Below are 22,806 nucleotides of genomic sequence, written 5' to 3' on the forward strand. Positions count from 1 at the left end.
ACATCAGTTCCTTAATGATCGGCTTCAACTGTTCCGACCCGACCAGTTCGGTCTTCTGCCTTCGGACCCTGCCGACTCGAACAAAGCTGATATGTCCGAGAACCTAAGTCTATACCTGTAATCCTAGATAACCCATGTATACGCCCATTACGGGGGAGTGTCGAATACATGTGTATAATGGACGTATTCACACTATCTCGTTTTGGCCATTTATGTAATTAGCATAAAGGGTAGTTGCCCTAAGTCGGTCACTATATATAGTGACCTTGTAACCTCTTTGTAAGTTTGGCTGTTGTATTATTGCTTTGGGGTAATAGAAAGTCTTTTGTGTCTCTCTCTCTCTCTCTCTCTCTCTGTGCAACGACCTACAAACTGTCATACGCAGGTATTCAGAAAGGAATCGAATGCTTCTCGATCTTCCGCACAGACGACATTGTCTTCAACACTCGAACCCACACCCCCACCAGAAGAATTGGTCGCACCTGAGGCGGAAGCCCGAGAAGATATGACAACCCCGGACCAAACTCAACCCCCCGCACCGACAGTCCAACCAGACCACCCTGCCACCACCTTGGACCCTGAAAACATCCTCGACATCTTAAAAGAGGAATGAAACAAGGATCACGCCTAAAAGGCAATTTTTGTAATATTGTTAGTATTTTTGTAAGTAGTGGGTCCGACGGACAAGGTCCTGTCCCATGGGCGTGCTAAGTGTTGTCCAAAGGACAGAAATGTAAAATTAGGAAATTAGCAAACGCTGAGTCCGAGTATCACGGGCCACCGACGGCTCGACCAATACTTCAGAGTGGGAGAGAAGAAAAATATAGGCGGAAGCACTAGCTGAGTCCCTCGTAACTAGATAATCTTGTAAGGTCACCGACCGTAGGCCGTGTTCTGTAATCCTTTTTCTGTCGCAGTAATATATCTTATTTGTACCCAGTTTGCTCCATGTGTCTGTGCTTTGATTCATACCTATGATTTCAGCGCCGCCCACGCCTATCAAGATCTCGCTAGTGTTTTATCTCTAAGCATTGTCTCTCTCACGACGCTTCTGTTACGAGCCTTCACGTACCAAGCCCTTGAATACCGATAGCCGCAGATCTATCGAAGGTGTTCACCCAAAGGAACGGGTAACAATGAAGATGATCAAGATCGGCGTAGTTGTAGTCGTGAAGAGACATGTGATGAAGAACATGGGCTCAAGAGGGAAGATCGAGAAGGATGCAATCATAAAGAGACAAGCAATGAAGAACATCAATTCGAGGGGAATGACCAAGATACTCAAGGATGTGGTCATGAAGAGACTTTCAGCGAAGAAAGTGGGCTCGTAAGGAGAGATGAAGATACTCACGGATGCAATGGTGAAGAGACATCTGACAAAGAACGTGGGCTTGAGGAGACCAATCAAGATCTACACGGTCATGACAAAGACAAAGATCATTATAAACTCACAAAGAGTTCTCGAGATCTACAAGGTTATGATCGTGACAAAGATTATTGTGAACACAAGAGGAGGAATCAAGCTCTTCATGGTTGTGCTAATGAAAAAGCACTCAACGAAAGTCGTGACGGTGAGAGTAGTTGGGATCAAGACTTTCATGGTTTAAAATCTTATGACAAGTATGATAGGTTTAATGAGAACCATGAACAAGAGGAGAAGTTAGGAAGGGATAAAAACTTTACATTTAAACGTAATGATGATGATGATTTAGGGCTTGATGATAGTAAGGGACAGTGTATTATTGATGGTAAGAGTGAGTGCCATAAGACGAATGAGGGTTATGATGGTAAAAAGTTATGCACTTTTTGTGGATATGGTTATGATAAGGGTAATGATGAGGGTGAGAGTGACGAAGAGGAATTGTGTGTTTTAGGTTGCCTTGGTTTTCTTCGGAATAGTTTTTATAAGAGTTTCACTAGATCAAATGGTGACATTCATGAGGAAATCCATTATGAAAATAGAATAGGGATTTGTGATGATGAGGGTTATGATGGTAAAAAGTTATGCACTTTTTGTGGATATGGTTATGATAAGGGTAATGATGAGGGTGAGAGTGACGAAGAGGAATTGTGTGTTTTAGGTTGCCTTGGTTTTCTTCGGGATAGATTTTATAAGAGTTTCACTAGATCAAATGGTGACATTCATGAGGACATCCATTATGAAAATAGAATAGGGATTTGTGATGATGAGGACATTCTACAAAAATATGTCCATGATGACGTGGGGTTACATAATGATTACAAGGGTATAAGTATGGAAAATCTAGAAAATATTATTTGGGATGAGTATCATGATGATGTTGATGTTGTGAGTATGTGTGGGAAGGACAGGATTAAAGTTGATAGTATTGAGGATAATCTACAAAATGTTAGGATGGTTTGGGATGTGTCTAATGATAATGTTGATGTTGTGAGCATGAGGAAAAGCAAGCATAAGGTGAGAAAAGACGATCCGAGGAAGTTTGATGACCAAGGAGATGGTCGAGATGAAGATGGCACATGTACGATACATGAAGAGTTACGCTCAGGAGGAGCAAAAGGGGCTACGACAAGTGGTCATGGAAATGCGAAAGGCAATCGAATGATATGGTTGTACTCAAAATGGAGGACAAAGGACGACACGTAAGGAAGTAGGAAATCAAAGACAAACCACCTTTTGACTCTACCACATCACTCTTTTCTTCTTGGCACATGCCGGAGGATGTGCGGTTTGGTGGGGGTGGATGTCGTGATGTTCTGTGTCCAATGGGAGAAATTGTGAAATAGTGTGGCTCCACACACATTATACACATGATTATAAATATGAAAATTAGCCTAGGGTCTGATGACATTCAAGTGCATATAGAAGGCTGCAAGCAAGATTTGAACCTTGCACTTCTAAGATAGGAAGCAATTATCTTACCACTAAAGCTACTACTAAGTGCTTTAGATTTTGTATATTTCCTTCTCATATTTAGTATTCCATAGGAAACAAACATACAAAACCATGTACACAAAACCATGGTTTTAGCCTATGGTTTTGAGCATGCCACAAGGAAAACCATGTGCCCGAAAACCATGGGTTCAAGCCCATGGTTTTGTGCATGTTAGAAGGATAGATAAACCTATAAAAACCCTCGTAAGGCTTGTGTAATGGGTGGGGGATCAATCAATGGATGAATCAAACAATCTATGAATCAATCTATGTATCAAATCAAAAATTAATAATAAGAAAACTTACTTATTTTATTGGTGATGTGTATCTATCTATCTATCTATCTTAAAAACTTCCTCAATTTTTGTTTCTCTCTCTCTCACTCTAACCACATTAGTGCGTCACTTCAGCCGCCCATCATCCATAACCACGAGCGGATAGAGGCCCGGTGCTTGTCCGCACTTGTGACGCGCACATTCCAATGTTTGGCACGTGTGTCACGCGCCACGCGACAGCGTGCCAGAACTACGAGGTTCTGGTAGAAGATAAGCGTGTGGGAAAGGCCAGAGGTGCCGGGCCCTCACAACGATACGAGACCCGGTTCGGGTAGAAGCAAAACGATGCCGGTAACCTCGGCGCACCAGACAAAACAAAGCGGGCCGGTTACCGGCTGAGCACGGAGATCGAGAGGACAACGAACCTGCGGAAGGTCCTCGAAGAACGAATCCTCGACAGCAAGGTGGAGTTGTTGCTGAGGGAGGTTCTTAGGATCGCCAAGAAGGAGTTCCACGATTCCATCGTGGACTTGGTGAAGCGGAAACGGCTCTCGACGGAGTCGGAACCAGAGAAGCCAGCGGAGGTGTGAACCACGCACCTGGAGGACATGGCCCTGGAAGACGAGTTGGCGGAAAGCCACTATTCGAGTTCGCACTGGGCCAGGGCCACTACGGAGACCCCTATCCGGATCGGGGACGTCCAGGAGCCTGTGGTGGCATTGATAGACCACGGCTCGGAGATCAACCTGATGTCCATGGACTTCTATAGAAAGGGGAACTGGTTGATCAACACCAAGCACGACTGGAAAATACGCATGGCGACCCGTGCTACGGAGGAGTTGCACGGGGCATGTCCGAATGTACACGTCAAGATCGGCGACGTCGAGATCGATCAACACTTTTTTGTGCAGGAGACGTCCTCGCACCCGGTGATACTCGGCGAGCCATACATTACAGTGGCGCGTATGGAGACAAGGGTGTTGGATAATGGTTCGGCATACGCGCGCTTAAAGAGCCAAGATGAACGGCACTCCATCCAATTCCTGACCGTACGACCAAACCATGAGCGGAACCGCGAAACCCTCAACAGCGGCGAACGAGGGGATTTTAGAGAGGGCTATCAAGGCATGGGGCCGCGATAGTCCGAACACCCCGAAGGATCCCCACACCTGTACCATAGGTAGGAAATTTCGGTTCTCCAACAATGGAGGTTGTACTATAGCTGACATCAGCAGCCGGGAGAAGAAGCGGGTAGAGGAACGACTCAGGACATGCAGAGTCCTCGACCCCGATGAGGAAATTAGTGGCATCGTGGAGGCAGTCTCTTTCGACGACACCCTCGGGGAAATCGGTAAGGTGATCGAAGAAGGCCTCAGTGAAGAGCGGATGATTCCGGTTAACTCGATGGGAATGTACGAAGTCATTGCCGACTTCGGGGAAAGGGTCAGGTCGGATCGAACGGCCTGCGTGGATAAAAGGTACAAGACTGTGGACCGGAAGGTGAGGCCAGTTGCGGCACCCTTGCCGAAGGGCAGCGAGGAACGAATAAAGGGGGTCGGGGGGAACCCAAGTTTGTGAAATCCAGCCGGCATAGGACACCGGTTCACCGACATAACGCTACGAGAGCTCAGGGTCGGTGGGGGTGGCTTCCTACTGCCGGCGGAAGAGGAGAGGTTTTGGGGAATGCTCAGAAGGCATGGGAAGGCCTTCGCATTCACGTCGGGGGAGATCGGGTGCGTGGACCCGATGATCGTGGAACCAATGGTGATCTTCACGATACCGCATGTGCCGCGGAATCTCAAGCCAATTCCAGTACCTAGAGCTCACATCCCAGAGTTGGTGAAGCTGGTGAAACAGAAGGTGGAAATGGGCATCCTCGAGCCGTCGAGTGCCCCATATTCGAACCAGTGGTTTATGGTGCCAAAGAAGAACGGCATGCTGCGCTTCATTCAGGACCTGCAACCGATCAATAAAGTGACCATTCGAAATGCATGTATCGGGCCGACCATTGACGAGTTTGCAGAGGCCTTCGCCGAAAGGTCAATCTATTCGGTCGGGGATCTATACTCGGGGTACGACCAGTTCCAACTAGCCGTGGAGAGCAGGGATATTACGACGATGCGGACTCTTCTCGGCCTAGTACGGATGTGTACCTTGCCACAAGGAGGGACCAACTCGGTGGCGCACATGGTGAACGCCATGAACAAAGTGCAAGGGACTGCATCCCAGACATCACCATGCCGTTTTTGGACGACATACCGATAAAGGGATGTCCGGTGGAAGAGAAGGATGAGTCAGTTGCACAGGACAGTTGCCGAAGGTTTGTTGCGGACCACATCAAAGACTGCGAGAAGGTGCTACAAAGGCTTGAGAAGGCGCGGCTCACCTTCTTCGGAGAGAAGTCACCTTTCGGGCAGTCGGAGATCCTGGTAGTCAGGCACTTGTGCGGGCCTTATGGCCGGAAACCGTCTCCAATGAAGGTGGAGGCCATCTCCGCGATGAAGGACGAATGTAGGTCGGTTACAGAGGTCCGAAGGTTCTTGGGGGTGAGTGCGTTCTATCACATCTGGGTTCCGCACTACGCTCACTTCGCGGAACCACTCTACGCGTAAGTTCAAATGGGACGAGGAGCATATTGAGTCGATCCGGAGACTGAAGGAGGCGCTTACTACGGCACCGGCTCTCCGAAAAGCGGTTTACGGCAAGGAGGTCCCAATCTACGTAACCGTAGATACGAGCCTGACCGGGATAGGATGGGTGGTCAATCAAGAGGACGCGAGTGGCACGCGGTTCCCGATCCGGTTCGGGGTGAAGGTTCTCAATGAGCGATAGCAAGGATACGCACAAGTTAAGCGCGAACTGTGGGGTATCGTTTCGGCAGTCAAGGCCAACAAGGACTATGTAATTGGGACGGAAGTAATAATCGAGACGGACTGCCTACCGATTCTCGATATGGTTTCCGGATGTGCGACTCCGGACTTGGCAATGCTTAGGTGGATCGCGTACATCAAGTCTCAAAATCCGGAGATACGACACATCTCCGGTAAAGACAACACCATGGCCGATATGCTTTCAAGAGCACGGTTTGACGACGAAGACGCGGTATGGTTTCGGAGAATGAAGAGATTGGCGAGGACTTCTTCGAGTCGGCTTGCATAGTGGCGAGGGCTGGGAGCACTCTGGTGCTTAACGAGTTCGACGAGAGCAAGTACAAAGGGGAGTGGCTCCAGATCGGTGGGTTCCTGAAGACGATGACACCAGGAGCGGCGTGGAAAAGGGAAGAGGCTAACCAAATCAGGAAGAAAGCGTATCGATTCTTCCTGCGAGACGAGAGCATATGGAAGTACCCGAAGAAGCGAAACGGAGTCCCGCTCCGGGTGGTGGCAAGGAAGGAGGAGCAAGAAGCATTGCTAACGGCGTACCACGAGAGTCCTTGGGTTGGGCACCGGGGGACATGGGCCAAGTTCGAGAAGCTAAAGGAGAAGTACTGGTGATCGGGACTATACCAAGACGTGCATCGGTTCGTAACAACTTGCGAAAGTTGTCAGATGCATTCCATAGTCCGACATCGGGACGAGCTGCACCCGACTTACCCACCGACCGTCCACTTCAAGTGGATGGTGGATCTGGTGACGATGTCGATGGGGGTAGGGCAGATGCGGTACCTAGTGCTGGCACGAGAAGATCTGACGAACCAAGTGGAGGGCCGAGCATTACCGAACAAAACGACCACGGCCGTATGCCAGTTCCTAATCGAGGAGGTGGTGTGTCAGTACAGGTGCGTAGGGAAGATCGTAGCGGACCGCGGGGAACTGGATGCACAGGAGGCCGAAGAGCTGTTTGGACGGTTAGGAGTTAAACTCTCGCTCACTACGGTGTACAATCCGGAGGCAAACGGGAAGGTGGAACGCAGACACGGTCCGATCGTAAAGGCGTTGGTACGGGCCTACGGAGGCTAGGTTGGGAATTGGCCGCGGCTCCTACCGTACGCACTATGGGCAGACCGGACGACACATAGTTCAATGACCAGGTACATGGCGGCGGAGCTGATGTACGGGTAGAAACCGGTCATGTCGATGGAACGAACAATTTCCTCGTGGGCAATGGTAGATTGGAGGAACGAGATGAGCCGGGAAGAGCTATTGGCGGCGCGGATTCGACAACTCAAGCGAAGACCGGAGGACGTGGAGAGGGCAAAGACAAAGCTACAAACGGCGAGGGAGAGGAACAAAGGCCGGTTCGACCGGACACACCGGCTGCGGCCAAAGAAGATCGAGGAAGGCAACTGGGTGTTGGTGTACGACAGCAGCCTCGACAACCAACATAGGGCAACGCACAAATTCATGAGGAGGTGGTTCGGACCCTACGTCGTAACGAGCACGAATGACAACGGGACATATTATCTTGTGGAGCTCGACGGGATGCGATTAACAGTACCGGTAGCCGGGAAACGGGTCAAGGCGTTCAAGAAGCAGCATGAGGACGAGCCGGATCCGGGAAGCGTGACTGACGACGACGGCCGGTTCAAAGCAGACGAGGATTCGGGAAGTGACGGATGATTACAGGCCGATCTTCTCCGGCAATTGACTGGCACATACCGGTGGATGCGCGGTTTGGTGGGGGTGGATGTCATGAAGAAAACCGGCCCGAAGAGGAATCGAGGAATTAAAGGCGTGAACCCGCCCTTGCACGAGTGTGCGCGAATTGATACATTGTACATAACTAGGAATAGGACGGGTGATGTAAATATACTAGGTGTGACATATTTATTAATTAGGAAATCGATGTGTATCTCTATCCGAAGGGACAGAGAATAATGTTGACGTGTTTTGATGTAACGGCCTACTCAGCGACCTATAAAAGGGAAGGGGAATAGGAGAAGGGTATTACGTTTTGGGAAGGGAAGGAGGAGGTGTTGTCGGATTGGGAACTGAGCTCTCTCTTCCTCTGTCATCATTCTCTTCGGGGTTGCAACCGTTGTAATTGCCATTGTTATTGTAATAGAATCTCTTGTTTCCGTTGATCCGTGTTATCTGTGTTCAAGAAGTCTCTTCTTTCATCTCTCTCGAGTGTGCTCTTTGATTGAGTCGGTATACGCATTGGTGGTCCAATCAGCCGGTAAGTGTCGCCGGTTGTTGATAGGTCTAGCAGCCCTCGCATTGTCGCGCTCCTCACTTCCTCTTGTCTCTCTTGCTCCTCGGTTCAGGGCCCCCACGGTCCAGCCTTATTTCACACACGCACGTGTAATAACGCGACACCGACATCTTCATCTTCCCCTTCTCCTTGAACATAAACCGTTTCCTCGTTTTCTAGTGTGGGGACTGCACGACCGAGTTTCCACTACTCGTTGGCTCTTCATCCGACAGTCCTTCCAACTCAGTCGCTCATTCGGTCCACTTAGCCGAAATGAGATCGGACTTTCTTCTAGAGTTCTGATTTCCTCTTCCTCCAAAGGCATCTCGGCCTCACTGGCCTCATCCTCAAAATTCAGAATGGAGTGGATGGGGGTTGGAGGTGGAGGCAAGTACCACAAAGCCAACTCGTCGAAAACATCTCAGCTTACTCAGACCTGTTTCGTTCGGGGGTTATAACACTTATAAGCCTTTTGCTCATCCGAGTAGTTGACCAATATATAGTTCTCGGCTTTCATGTCTAGCTTCCTCCGCTTCTCCTTCAGCACATGCACATATGCAATGCTACTGAACATCCTCAAGTGTGCCAAATTTGGCTTCTTCCCGAAGTACAACTCGTGTGACGACACTCCTCCATTTGCAAAAATCTGATTCTGCAGGTATACCACTGTCCTAATGGCTTCAGCCTAGTAGAATTTCGGCATATGCTTTTCCTTGAGCATTGCCTTGGTTGCTTCTTCAATCTTCTGATTCTTACTTTCTTCCACACCGTTCTGCTCCGGTGAGTATCTACAAGAGAATTTGCGTGGAATTCCCTCCTATAGATAGCTAGACAATTGGTTGGAAAAGTACTATTTTCTGCCATCAGACCTTAGGCACTTGATCTTCCTGCCAGTTTCCCGTTCAGCAAGGCTCTTCACCTTCAAGAAGCAGGCAAAGACTTCGCTCTTCTTCTCAATCAACCACGCCCAAGTGTGCCAAGTGTAGTCATCGATGAAGGTTACAAAGTAACGATTTCCACTGATACTCACGTTTTGTGTCGCTCCCCATACATCCGAATGGAATAAATCGAGCTTGTTTCGGTTTCGATTTCTTTCATTTGGGAACGAAAGTTGATGATGCTTCCCTAACTTGCAGGCTTCGCAAACTTGGCTCTTTCGGCCATTAAATTTCGGCCGAAAATGATGTTCTTTGTTTGCATTTCCCGAAGCCGCCGGAAGTGGACGTGATCGAACCTCTTGTGCCACAAGTCGATATCTTATTCGACTTTTTGCCCATTGGAGAACATAGCAGTGCCTACATCATTCCGTTCAAGGATGAACACCCTCCCTTCTCAACCCACTTGCGTGATGATTCAACCGTCTTCCTCTATGAAGCACTCGAGGTGAGTAAATCGAACTTGCATGTCGCGGTCAACGATCTATTCGACTGACACCAAATTCTTGGTGATTGTCGGCACATGCAAGACATTTCTCATTATCCCTTTCTGGCCAACATGACTCAAGGGGACATCTCTGATGTGTTCGATGGGGTCAGGGGTGTCATCGCCAGTTTTGATGACCCCCGGTTACTCCGACTTCTCCAGAGTCGAGAACCACTCCTTGTGATTCTTCATGTGGTTCGTTGCAATCGAATCTACATACCACACCTCGTTCAGCCTTGAGGTGTTCACCGCCATCGATTTGGCTTTGTGCTTCATTATGAAGGTTGGGCCCGTTTCAACCTGCCCTAACCCTTCGGCGTAGTGTGATCTCTGATGCCTATCCGCGTCACCTTGACTCAATCCGGCCTTGTCCGAATCGGCTCGCTTTCTTTGTGGCCCTTCCAGCCATAGTACCAATAGTTCGTCGCGGCCTTTACTTTCCGACCTCCGGCGTCGCCTTGACTCCCCCCTACTCGTGGAGGGTCCGCAACTGTTGTCGGCATTTTGATTATGCCTCGAGTTCTGTTATTGTCGGTCACCTCCACTGAGCACTGACCCACCTTGTCCACAACGACCACGGGGCCTATCTTCCTCTGTGTACAACATCTTGTTGTCGGCGTGCATATTCGTTGACACACCCGAGTGGTTTTCTTCTACGAGTAACATCGATTGTAGCTCGAAAAATGAAGGTGCATTCTCCCTCATGCATGTCGCCATTCCGAACGCTCCGAACTTTGACGCCAACCCTCCGAGGCAAACCTGCACCATCTCGTCCTCCTCGACGTTCACGTCGATGGAGGCGAGGGAGTCGCATATCTCCTTGATCTTTGAGGTATAGTCAACCACCGACATCTCTCTCTGTCGAACATTGCTCAACTCCTATCTGAGTTGAAGCTTTCTGGCTGTGGTGCTCGGCGAAAATCTTCTTCATATTTCCCCAAGCATCCTTCGGCATCCTGGCATCTCGAATGTTGCTCAAAAGATGGTCGCTCACACAATATGCAAAGCAGTACAGAACTATGCTCGCCGCTTGTTCCTAGGTTGGGAAATCTTTGTGTGTCGATTCAGGTGTTGCATCATTAGCTCCTTCGACATAACTCTAGTAATCGTGCCCGGGCAGGTACCGGTGCATCTTGTACGACCAAGATGCGTAGTTGCTCCTATCGAGCTTTTCAGTCGAAAGCGAGCTTCCCATTCCTCTGTCCATGTTCCTATCTTTCCTTTTCTGAAAACAAGAACCTTGTCTCTATCTTGTTCGCTTGCTTTTCTGTCGCCCACAGAGGAGTCTCAACCCTCGCCTATGATACCATGTGAAAATATTCATGTGCGGAAGCATGTGCGATAGACACCGAATACACAATCGGTTGTTCGGAACTCGACAGTTAGGTAAACACAGAGAATAGATATACGGTGAGTGAGAGATAGAGAGAGCAGACAACAACACTTCAATTTCAAATAATGAACACTCTATACATACAATGTGCTCGGTGAGCACTTTTTATACAAGCCCTAACAAGCGGGTTGACACAAATACCATCAGTACTTGAATGCTCGTAAATGAGCCTAACACTAATTCTGCCTATAATATTCCTATTTACTAAAATAGGAATATAGGCCTCCAACAGCCTACCGGAATCCTTTCGACTCGGGTCACCCGAATCGAACTCCATTCAATTAGACTCTCGATTCTCAACTTCTTCAAACGATTCGGTCCTATGTTGAGTTTGTCTCTCAACATAAACCCAACCTCATCTTGATGCAACCATTTCCATACATCCAACTCCAAAACCTCTGATGCCAATTTGTCCCAAACTGTTTCCTCAAGAGAATCCATTATTGTTCTCTCTCTCTCTCTCTCTCTCTCTCTCTCTCTCTCTCTCTCTCTCTCTCTCTCTCTCTCACACACACACACATTTGAGAGAACTAAAGTTTTTATGCAAAATTAGATCAAATTATTTTATTCATAATCAAAAGCCCAAGCACATTGTCATATGAAAAATAATGGAACCTATGCATCTGATACATTATGTTATGTTTGTTTAGCATTATTTTGTCCTTAATCTTCATTGACACATGCATGCATTATGGGTGGAACATGTATCATGATTCCTCAATTTTTGACATAGAGTTTTAGACAATGTGACAACGGCACACAATCCTAAGTGGCAAATTTGTTGATCAATATATTAAGTTAGATTAGATGGTAGCTTAACATCATTGTGATCTACACAAACAATTATTCAAGCCAACAGTGAAACACAAAGTGCATGACATGGTCAATAACGAGGTGAAAAAAAATGGAGTTCTATTTTAGCCATTACCAACTCATAAATAGCTACAACAATTGCTTTGTAAAAAGTTGTTGAGTACGATAAATATGGATACTCTTATGAAATCAAAGGTTGGTCAAGGGAAGGGTTATTAATAAAAATGAAAGCTTTCAAACCATTCAAAACTAATGTATATCAGCTAAATCTTGATGAATAATGAACATCACATTCCAATTAGAAAGGAAAAGTGCATGATGGTTAATATTTCCACACTATCCATGTGTAGAGAAATTTTGGGATTCATATCAACTCACAAAGTTACACATTGGTTGCCACCGAGTTCAAGACAATAAAAGTTAATTGCCTCTCCCTACATTCACTTAAACGACAAAAAATGTTGCATTTCATAATTTAGCACATACTTCCAATATTTGTTATGCCTTCTTTTAATTTTATTTCGATTTTCATGTTGCCAATCATGTGCTAATTAATCTTTGTTACTAAATCATTCATTTGAATAATACTAACATAACTCTTCAAGCACAATGAGTGAACATACTTACAATAATTTGCATGAATTTAGAAGCAAGCATCAAGGTGTGATAGGATTATGTATAGGGGGAAGGTGTGGTTCGCATTACATATTTTATACCTACAAACATACACATAGAAGGTTCATAAATAGCATGTACCCATGACCTTAAATTCGACAAAAATAAGAAATGCTTAGATCAATTTGGCCATTTAATGTTCTTGAATGGGTGTAACATAATGTTGCTTTTAGGTTCACCTCACCTAAATTCACCAAAAGGAAAACAAACACATTGAATAAAAGATATAGGGTTGTTTTGTTGAAATCATAACTACACGTTGAACCTAGGTATAATGCTCAACTTTAAGACAAATGCAAATAGGGAGGTGTCATGCATAAAGGTAGTGGGGGTTTTTTAATTAGAAAATGGCATTACTTTAGAAATACATAAGTGTTTTACTATGAAATCTAGACATGAATATATTGAAACAATCATGCATTACATGCATAAAGGTTATGGGGGTTTTTTAATTAGAAAATGGCATTACTTTAGAAATACATAAGTGTTTTACTATGAAATCAAAAGCATGACATACAATATTTTTGTTGCTGAACACACACTACCTTTCCATTTCCGTTTTACCTTGTGGTCATAGAATTCGGTACACATATATCCCTCCATCATTGTCAAGTAGTTCTTCATGTTTGATGTCTTTCGTGCTCGAGTTTAGCTCCACAATATAGTCTAGTTTTTCCCTTAGCTTGCAACTGCCTCCTACTAGCCCAACCATGAGGTTGGTGGATTCCTTATTACTCCTTTCCTCTACCATCCCACTAGGTTTTCCATGATACTATTCCACTAACAATTCTTCCACATGTATGGTGCATTTGTGGATTGATTATGGATTCCCTTCACACACAACGTCTTCCTCAAATCCAAATGTGTTATTGTGTACAAGCTACATCTTTGACTTGATGATCACACATGTACTTGCTTTCAATGTTGGTCTTCTACCTTTTAATAAGAGGTAAGGTTACATCTTTGCTAGGCATTGCAAACTTTCTTGATCATTTCTTGTGTTATCATCTTAGGACCTTTCGAAATCCTTTGGTGCCTTCCACATTCTATTATGTGTTCATTATTGGTTTCAAGCCCTTTTTCATGAACTATACTTAGCCACATGGTTTACTATTGTAATAGCATTCTTGTACCCTATCGCATTCTCAAGTACTTTAGACTAACTCATGGGACTTTTTGTAATTTCCTCCCAAAACTTCCATCCTCAATTAGCTCTTTCATCCTTATCTTTTATTTTTTGCATAGTGCCTAGTCTTTTTGTGTATATTCATTTACTTTTTTCCTTGTAGTTCCTTTTCCCTCGTATCGTTTTCCCATCCATTTCTCCATAACACAAAATGTCCGTTATTGATATGCCCTAGAAGTTTTGAAGTGACAAAGACTACCATCAATCCTATGTGGTTGTTTTTCAATGCCTCTATCGTGATGTAGCCAAGACTTATCAGTTCAAGCCTTCCTTGTTGGTTGTGAGTCATGACCTTCTCACAACGAATTTGGCTTCTTTCATCACATGTCATGTAAATCATTGTTTAATTCCACATATATTGGTGTTCATAATTGTATGTCTTATGAGATGTAAATGGTTGATGAACCACTCTTATCGATTTGCAATTCACTTCATCTCCCATATATTTGTTGGATAGCATATATTTGTTGGATAGTTTTGGAGCTTGATTTCTTGGTCCAGAAGCACTTTGATGATAACATTTGTGAGTTTGTCATAAACTTGTAAATTTGATCCACACTTAAATTCCACAGCATCATAAGGAAGCTAACAAGCTTTCAAGTCATCAAGTTATACCACTATTACCCTTACTCATCTTGGTGCAACCATTGTCAAGTAGTGGGAGAAGTTAGAACCTATTCACGTGATGATCAAGATCCCCCAAAAAATTTACATTCAAAGATGGGGATTTTCCTTACTATAGAAACCATTTTTGCTACTTCTTGTTGTAGCTTGTTCTTAATTTGATATTTCCATTACACAAAAGGGTGTTGCCCCTAAAAGGATTGTTGAAGTGCTACTTTTTGAGCTTAGAATTATCAATAAGAGACTATAGGTCATGAGTACATTTCTTGAATGCCTATTGGGGCAACACCTAGAGTTGGATTGCTGGTTTTGTAATACCTCTTCCCATAAAGAGGACTTAACTTGCACTCACACACATAATATAGACAAGGGACTCCCTAGAATGGGAAATTGTATGATGTTGCACTCTAGATCTCTCTAATGGACATATACACTTGAGGGCTTTATGCAAATGCTCACATGAAATGCCCATTTAATTACTACAACATGGAATAGAGGGAGTCACACCTTTCAGAGTGCTAATGATTACTACAAGGGAAGCTTTCGGAGAGCCCAAGGAGAGGTTGACAATATAGTTGTTAAAAAACACGTATTCTACATGTAGGATACGTTTTAGAATACTCTGACGTATTCTACATTTTAGAACTACCAATTTATAAAATTTCACATATTCTACGTATTTAATAAGTATTTAACATTTCAAAAAAATTTACCCATGTTCAATTGTTGTTCACATGGAACCTTTCTTGACGTTGGTCTTCAAAGTTCTCATTTGAATATTAAAAAAAACCCTTAAATGTTAAGAAGTGTTTAATGGTATTTTACATGTATTCTAAGTATTTAATGTATTTTAGCTGTAAAATAAGTATTCAAAGTATTTTAAAATAAAAGGTAGAATACTTAGCATACAAATATCCTATGCCTATTGTATGCCAAGTATTCTACAACAATGATTGACGATCCGACCTTAGAGCATTCAAGGACTAGTTTTGTCAACGGGATGGCCGTTGCAGGACACATGCATGCAAGGGTGTATCGTTCATGCGCAACGTATGCATGCAAAGAATGTATCTTTCGATGTGTAACGCACACCATGCAGAAGAGTGCATTGCCAATGCGCGCACACAACGTATAATCATGCTAATGAAGCTTTGGAGCTCGGCTGGGGGCCGACATTGATTGAGCTCACTCAGGAAACTAGAGGGTCCAGTCTCGGTTGGGCCGGTAAAATAATAACATTGGCGGCACGAGGCAAAGGCAAACCCGGGAGAGGCAGAGAACGGTTTAGGTCGCGACCGAACCCGCGAAAACGAGCGGGATGGGAAGGTTCATGGCCGGACAAGTGTGAAACCGACTTGCCCAAAAAAAGGCTAGGGTAAAAAACCATCACACTCTTGCAAGTTGCAGCACATACACACTCTTCTCTCTCCTCTCTCTCTCTCTTCTCCCTCTCTTATCTCTGTCTCTATCTCTTCTCCCTCTCTTATATCTGTCTCTCTCTCTTCTCTCTCTCTACCCACTCTCTCTCCTCTTTATCTCTCTCTTCTCTCTGTCTCTGTCTCTCTGTCTCTCTTTCTTTCTCTCTCTCTCTGTTTATGTATGTATGTATGTACATACACACACACACACACACACACACACACACTCGCATCTCTGTCTCTTCTCTGTCTTTTTCTACTCTTCTGTCCGAAGCCTCTACCCCTCTCTCTGCCTCACATCTCCACCTCTCAATCCCCCCTCCTCCTTCGCCATGGCCTCTTCCATCTCAGCTTCCGCTTCCTCTTCCTCAGCCCTCCGCTCTGGCGCTTTCCTGCTCCCCCGCTCTTACCCCCAGGTGTGCATCCGTCTCTCCCTTACTGCGTCTGTTTTCTCCCCCCCCACCACTTGTTCTTAATTCTTCGAGAAGGCTTAGATTGGAGATCTGTATTAGATCCCTGATTCTCTGCTCCTCGCCTTCGTGTTTCTGTTTTTGGTTTCGATGTTTACTTTCGTTTCCTCTCTTTTTCTCTTTTTTTCGTTTCAGATTTCTGGAGGAAGCGTCACTCGCCTGAGCTTCAGAGGAGGATTCTCGGTTAAGCGTCTGCAAATTTCATGCAAGGTAGGAACTAGACCTTGTTTGAAAAGTGAAATATTCACTGTTTCCAGGGTTTCTCTGGTGTAGTCTTATATCTTAGATCTGTGAAGAGATAAACAACTCTTAACGGTGGTCATACATCTCTGTGTGCTAGTGCATATCGAAAGGGGACCTTTTTGTTTATAAAGGATGTGTTCTTGCCATGCTATTGTATTCATGTGCATGAAAAGAGCTCATTTATTGCCTGATTTGCTTTGCGTTATATGACGGATTATCTTTGTCAAGTGGTGAATCTGGCGCGTCTCCTTGGTTATCAAGACGGGAATTTATGTTAATTCTTGATTTTGACTCTCGTAATACTTTGAAAATGGTGACATATGAGATGGAAAGGTTGTGAGACATGCGATCTTCTTACATGTAGAGATAGAAGCAATGTCTGATATCTTTGCATGTTGAGACGGAATCAATTTCTCTTCGTGCGTTTGATGCGTGATCTTCATCTTCTGTGTATGATGGACATGCATTGTGGTTATAATTTATGCGTTTTAAAAGTGGTCAGTTGATTGAAATTGTGATTTTTTTCTGATATTCGTGCTGTTGAATCACATAATCATATGAGTAATGCAGACATCAAAACCAGATACTGTTGGTCATTTTCTGTGTATGATGGCCATGCATTGTGATTATAATTTATGCATTTCAAAAGTTGTCAATTTGATTGAAATTTTAATTTTCTCTGATTTCATGCTGTTGAATCACCTCATCATATGCGTAATGCAGACAGCAAAACCAGATACTGTTGAGAAAGTGATTGAGATAGTGACGAAACAACTATGTTCAGAGAAGGGTGTTGTGCAACCACACTCGAAATTCGGAGACCTTGGTGCTGATTCACTCGACCAGGTAATCCATTTCACCAGAAAATTAGCAGTTAGGACTCCTGTAAAGATTTTGCTGATAACAGTTGAAATTACCGAAATACCTCTCAAATTAAAAGATTACCAATAACAGTCAGAATTACCAGAATGCCTCTCAAATATTATTATTAGATGGATATTTTTGAACTTGTAGTATTTTTATCCCAGTTCTTTTGGCTGATAGACGCATGTTTTCAATGACAGGTAGAAATTGTGATGGCTCTAGAGGAAGCATTCGGAATTAGTGTTGATGAAAGTGGTGCAGAAGCCATTGCTACAGTTCAAGATGCAGCAGACCTTATTGAGAGGACATTGTGTGATAAGGAAGATAAGGCCCCAGCTGCGTAGAAATGCAGCAGTAATTTTTATTCTTGAGATTGATTATTATGCTAAGAAAATTTTCTTTTTCTAATCCATTGGTAGCTAGCTGATGATCTGTATCTGATCCATCATTTAGAACGTTTTGTATGTTCGAATTAGATAATGTGAGGACATTTTACTGGTCCTGTATCAATGGTGATATAGTTTGGGAGCCATCAAGCTCCGAAGTCTTTGAGTTTTCATTAAAATTCTCACGTTTTTACGTGAATTGGCATGAATTATCTCCTTGTTTTTTTTCATGGAAGAAATCTATTTTAAGAGAACAAAGTCTTATCATGTTGATGGGGAAGCTATCAGGGAATGGTTATGTGTCTAGTAGCTCTTATCCAGGGCATGCTATATTAAAAGCAATCCATGTATTTGTTCTCATCAATGCTGAGAGAACTAAATCTACCGGAAATTCTCTTCGTAATCATGCTCATGTATGCATATTAAGTAGATGAAATAAAAAAAACCCAAAAGTGAACATAGAAGGTGGTGTTCAGGGCATTGGGTCTACCAAAAATCCTCTTATGAAACTGTGTTCATGCACATATGTATGTACAGTATGTAAACTAGGTGAAATGAGCCAGACCACATTGTCTCACTATAGAAAATAAATATGCATCATATTATGTTTTTCATGTTTGTTTTTAGGATTGTAATTGTCAACAATATTTTGTTAGATACTTGGATACTCATACAACATATGCACTATGAAAGATAAATGAATCGAGTAATTATGATCGAAAAATGGAGGTTGGTCTCTATGATAATATTGGTAACATCCCTATTTTTAGAATAAAGCTAATTATGGCACTTGAGAAATACCGGCCTGACTAATAAAATACTTCACCATGATACTTGGTTCTTATGTAGAAATCTCCATAAAGACTCGAAATCTCCTACTTAATTGGAAACATCAATTCTGAAAACATGTCACATTAAGCTAATATATGTATATGTATTGTCTATGTATGTCTTTATGTATATAAAGGTTATTGGAAGTTTGTAAGCAGTTCTTTTGAAGTCCAACCATTGATAAGCACGATACGACCAGATTTGAATTTGCTTTTATATGCCATGCTCTAGAAGGCTCGTTTCAAGTACTTTTTAGAAGTATGAGAATGCCCACCCAAAAGTTCGATATGAAAGGGAATTGATCCCCATAGTTGGATGTATCTGTTATCATAAATGAAGCAAACAACTTTCTCTTCACTACATATTCTAATGGGGTTCTTGTGAATTAAAGCAAGTTGTCAGTATATGAAAAGCAACTTGTAGAAAGGATATTGTAAGAAAAGGATAGGAGAATACATTAGAAATGGGGTGAATCAAGTAGAAATTTATGAGGAGAGTCTACTTATTAACATCTTTTGTCATATGTGAGAAAAACATAGAAAGGGTTAGCACAAGGTCTGAGAAGAAGATGGGGGAGAAGGGGTATGAGAGGTTGGTGATGGCAACTCAAACTTCATGTTGGCATAAAATTTGAAAATAAATACATGCAAGAGTACAATTGTCTACATTAACAAGAGACAATCCAAATATTTCTTATGAAGTTGTGAAATTAGGGGTCATTAGGTTGCCTCAATTGCATCAACAAAGGTGATGAACTAGGTGTTTGAAGTAAATGGGTAAAACCTTAGCAGAACTTATAGGACGGCAATTGGTATCTCTATAGCAAGGTTAAATATAGAAGAACAATGGGTCTAGATTGGATAGTTGGGTGGGTCAAGGTAGTGCATGCTTGTCCTTCACAAGAGATATTGTTTAGATAATTCAATAAAATAAAACATTTTGGTTTGTTTCAAACCGAGAGAATGAATGTATAATTGGAACTAAATTGCGACAAGAAGTATGTGGATAATAAAATAGGCTAACTCAAAAGTGATTGAAAGCAAACCTAATAGCTCTTTCTCTCAAATTTAAATTGGCCCTTTCTAAAGTATGTTTTTGCGGATTGGGGGATGTTAATTGACAACAGGATTTTTGATAGCCATATTTTACAATCTTCTATGTTAGTTGCCTACATAAACACCTTATGAATGGGGAAAATATGGTTCAAGCAAATTCATGTTTAGAAATAGTTTATAATATATATGATAAGCTTGGTCATTGGGCACTTTGGTTTTGTTTTGGAGAAAATGTTTTGCCTAAATTTGCCTATTTGTTTGCTTAAACATTTGCGTCAATTTTGGCACTAGTTTTTGTAATAACTCGGGAATGATTTCATCAATAAAGGTTTAAATATATGAATCAATTTTATACGGTATGTAATATGCTATATGAATTATGAAGTTTTAAATTTGAAGCCTAACAATTCAGTTCTAGTTTCCTTTTGAGTTTGTTAACAATAACCCTTCTAGAAAAATGAAAAATTGCCCATACAATTAACAATAATAACTTTGAGTTAAAATCAAACTCCAGAATTGTCGCTCAACAATTAGTGATTTGTAGATCTCATGACAATTTCGTTTGAGCTTGAAAATCTCTCAAACGGTTTGTGTGAACAATTTAGTTTAAAGGTTTGACAGTTTCGTTTAAGTTTCAAAGGCTTTAAATGGTTTGAGTTTGAGACTCCCAAACTGAACCAAACTAACTTGAAGCAAAGCTAGTTACTACTGATAATGTAAAATCTAAAATAATAGTTGTTTATGTTTATTTTTTATAATTTTGCCCTTTTGGAAAAAAAAACGCACGAGTCACAATTAATATCCAAATTGAAAAATCTCACTTGATCAAATTTTCCCATGCAAAGAGGATCCTTAATCTCATGAAAAGAGATATTGACATCATGTATGCTTTGGTGAAATGGCGGGGTTTGCTTGAGGAAGGTTCAACATGAGAGAGAGCATAATTGACCTTCCTAAGTAGTGACCGATATGCCTTAATGCATTTTCGAGGACAAAAAACACTTCTTAATCGAGGTTGTGGGATAGTGCTTAAGGACTAGTCCAAAATTCAAATACGGTTTAGCAAGCATGTGTGTTTTCCACAAGGAACCATTAAGCTCACCCACAAGAAGAGGTGAGTGTCAATTATATTATCTTAACTTGGTGCTAACAATTGTCAATGTAGAAGCATTCTTACCTTCAGTGAGCATTCTTACGCTAGCTTTGATTGCTGACTTTGTCGAAGGCTATAAATGCTTCAACACATTTACCTCTTCCCTCTTAACATCATAACTAGCATAAATAGTGTGGGTTTACTTCCTTGTACATGGGCTTGGACATGCTGAGATGGTACTCGGGTATAATAATACATACTTTAAATTCAATACATAATTTGGTGTAAAAGAAAAGGTCATTGGCAATGTTAGATTATAAAGGAGGAACTAGGACTATAGACAATACCACTTGCATGAATAAAACATCTAGTGTTGGCAAGATTGAGAGGCTTGTAGGGTTTAGGTACATTTTCACAAAACAATCAAATTTTTATCCTAATAATGTTTAGCATCTTGGAGTTTCTGTACATTTTCACAAAAAGTATCTGAGGGAAAAAAGGCTTCATGAAGGGCGTACATACACACATTTGATCCATAGTTTCCAAAATTTAAGGCTCTAAATATTGATCCATTTTACAAAAAATTATATATAGTAAAACCCCAATATTTTGTAGAGCCTATCATTATTGATGAATTACAAGGTAACTTCTTCGATGTTGTAAATGCCAATGAATCTCCAATACTCACCGAAGTTGTTAAGAAAAGACTACCCCTTAACCACACACATGTTTGGTAGTAATATAGACAACATGGATTGGATGACACTCGGACACTGAATCCATATACTTACCACATATTTATGTGGATAATTATACAAATTGCACTATATTTCCCATGACTATTTATCACCCCGTACACACTAGTTGTAAGTCACTCAATAATTCTTGTGGATCCTCAAGATCCATGATCAATCACTCAAAATTGAGCATGTAGAAATCCTCATATCAGCTTCAACATGCACCACATGATCAAGGATGCAAGATCATGTCTCATTGGTTCACTTTCAGATTAGTTTGCATCTTTATGGTATTTCAAAGAGATTATTATACTAAATTTCTTTTTTAGCATTCCCTTGAAAAACAATTGTACAACCATTAGTGGGTATGATCTCAAACTAAAACTATTAAGAGGGTTTATGAGACCACATTGTTAGTGTGCTTGATGTGAAGCTAAATTTATGAAGAGTTAATGTGCTGAATCAAAAACTAGTATTTTGAAGAGTTGTCAAGAAGATCCCACAACCTTAATATTGCAAAAGTACATAGTAGTACAACCCCATCATGAGTTTAAAATTTCAATAAGGTGATATTATCGTCCATTTATTTAAGCAATATTTTTGTGGACATCCAAACTTCAATGTATAGACTTGAATGAATATAGTTTAAATGTAATGCTTTTCCATTGTGCTTTGTTGGAAAAAGTTTGGAGTTACTTGTCTGGTTTAACCTATGAAAAACGTATGAAAGAGTCATAAGTTTATGTGCACTTATCTTGTAAAGGTGCCATGTCCGGATACTTGATTTCATGGAAAGAATTTTGTAAGAGTATGCTTTTTAATCCACCAAGTTAGAAAGGTAGAGTTAGACATTTTAAATTTTCGATGGCGATTTGATATTTTGAGGTTATTATTATGAATCATGATTATATGATAGAACGGGTTCAATGCTTATTACACTTGTGGGCTGAAATAGAAATCCATATCCATTGAGTACATGACTTGAGCCATAAACCAAAATGTTGTGGGTTTCATATCCCTCACCGACAATAATAATCGCAATGTTGAGGGGTTCAAATCCCTCAACATTAGCTTTCTTCATGATGATTCTATTGAGAAGAATCAAATCTTGCCATAGAGGAGTCATTGAACCATAAAACGCAATGTCGGGGGGTTCAAATCCCTCCTTGCGCCATTAGCTTTCTTTATGATGATTCTTTTGAGAAGGATCAAAGCTTGCCCTAGAGGAGACCTTTTGTCACATTTTAGTTGCATTAGAGGGGACATTTTCTTCT

At 42.3% G+C, this 22,806-nt stretch overlaps 1 protein-coding gene across 1 annotated transcript; it reads left to right on the forward strand.

Moving 5' to 3' along the window:
• Positions 1 to 16,097: 16,097 nt before the first annotated feature.
• LOC147866102 (acyl carrier protein 4, chloroplastic-like) lies at positions 16,098 to 17,940 on the forward strand. Its single transcript, XM_087316475.1, has 4 exons — positions 16,098 to 16,269; positions 16,459 to 16,533; positions 17,290 to 17,412; positions 17,631 to 17,940. The coding sequence occupies exons 1-4, from the start codon at positions 16,186 to 16,188 to the stop codon at positions 17,772 to 17,774; spliced, it is 426 nt and encodes a 141-aa protein (XP_087172601.1). The 5' UTR covers positions 16,098 to 16,185; the 3' UTR covers positions 17,775 to 17,940.
• The last annotated feature ends 4,866 nt before the right edge of the window (positions 17,941 to 22,806 follow it).

The sequence above is a fragment of the Azolla caroliniana genome, unplaced genomic scaffold, assembly GCF_043228905.1.
Source record: "Azolla caroliniana isolate FFs.n. ecotype wild unplaced genomic scaffold, voAzoCaro1.0.p SCAF_3, whole genome shotgun sequence".
Taxonomy (NCBI): Eukaryota; Viridiplantae; Streptophyta; class Polypodiopsida; order Salviniales; family Salviniaceae; genus Azolla; species Azolla caroliniana.

What these genes read in the sequence shown, in the direction of transcription:
- LOC147866102 (XM_087316475.1), top strand. Translation starts at nt 16,186, where the DNA reads ATGGCCTCTTCCATCTCAGCTTCCGCTTCCTCTTCCTCAGCCCTCCGC. An exon ending in GTCTGCAAATTTCATGCAAG is followed by an intron (nt 16,534 to 17,289) that starts GTAGGAACTAGA and finishes TGCGTAATGCAG; the next exon opens with ACAGCAAAACCAGATACTGT. An exon ending in GTGCTGATTCACTCGACCAG is followed by an intron (nt 17,413 to 17,630) that starts GTAATCCATTTC and finishes TTTCAATGACAG; the next exon opens with GTAGAAATTGTGATGGCTCT.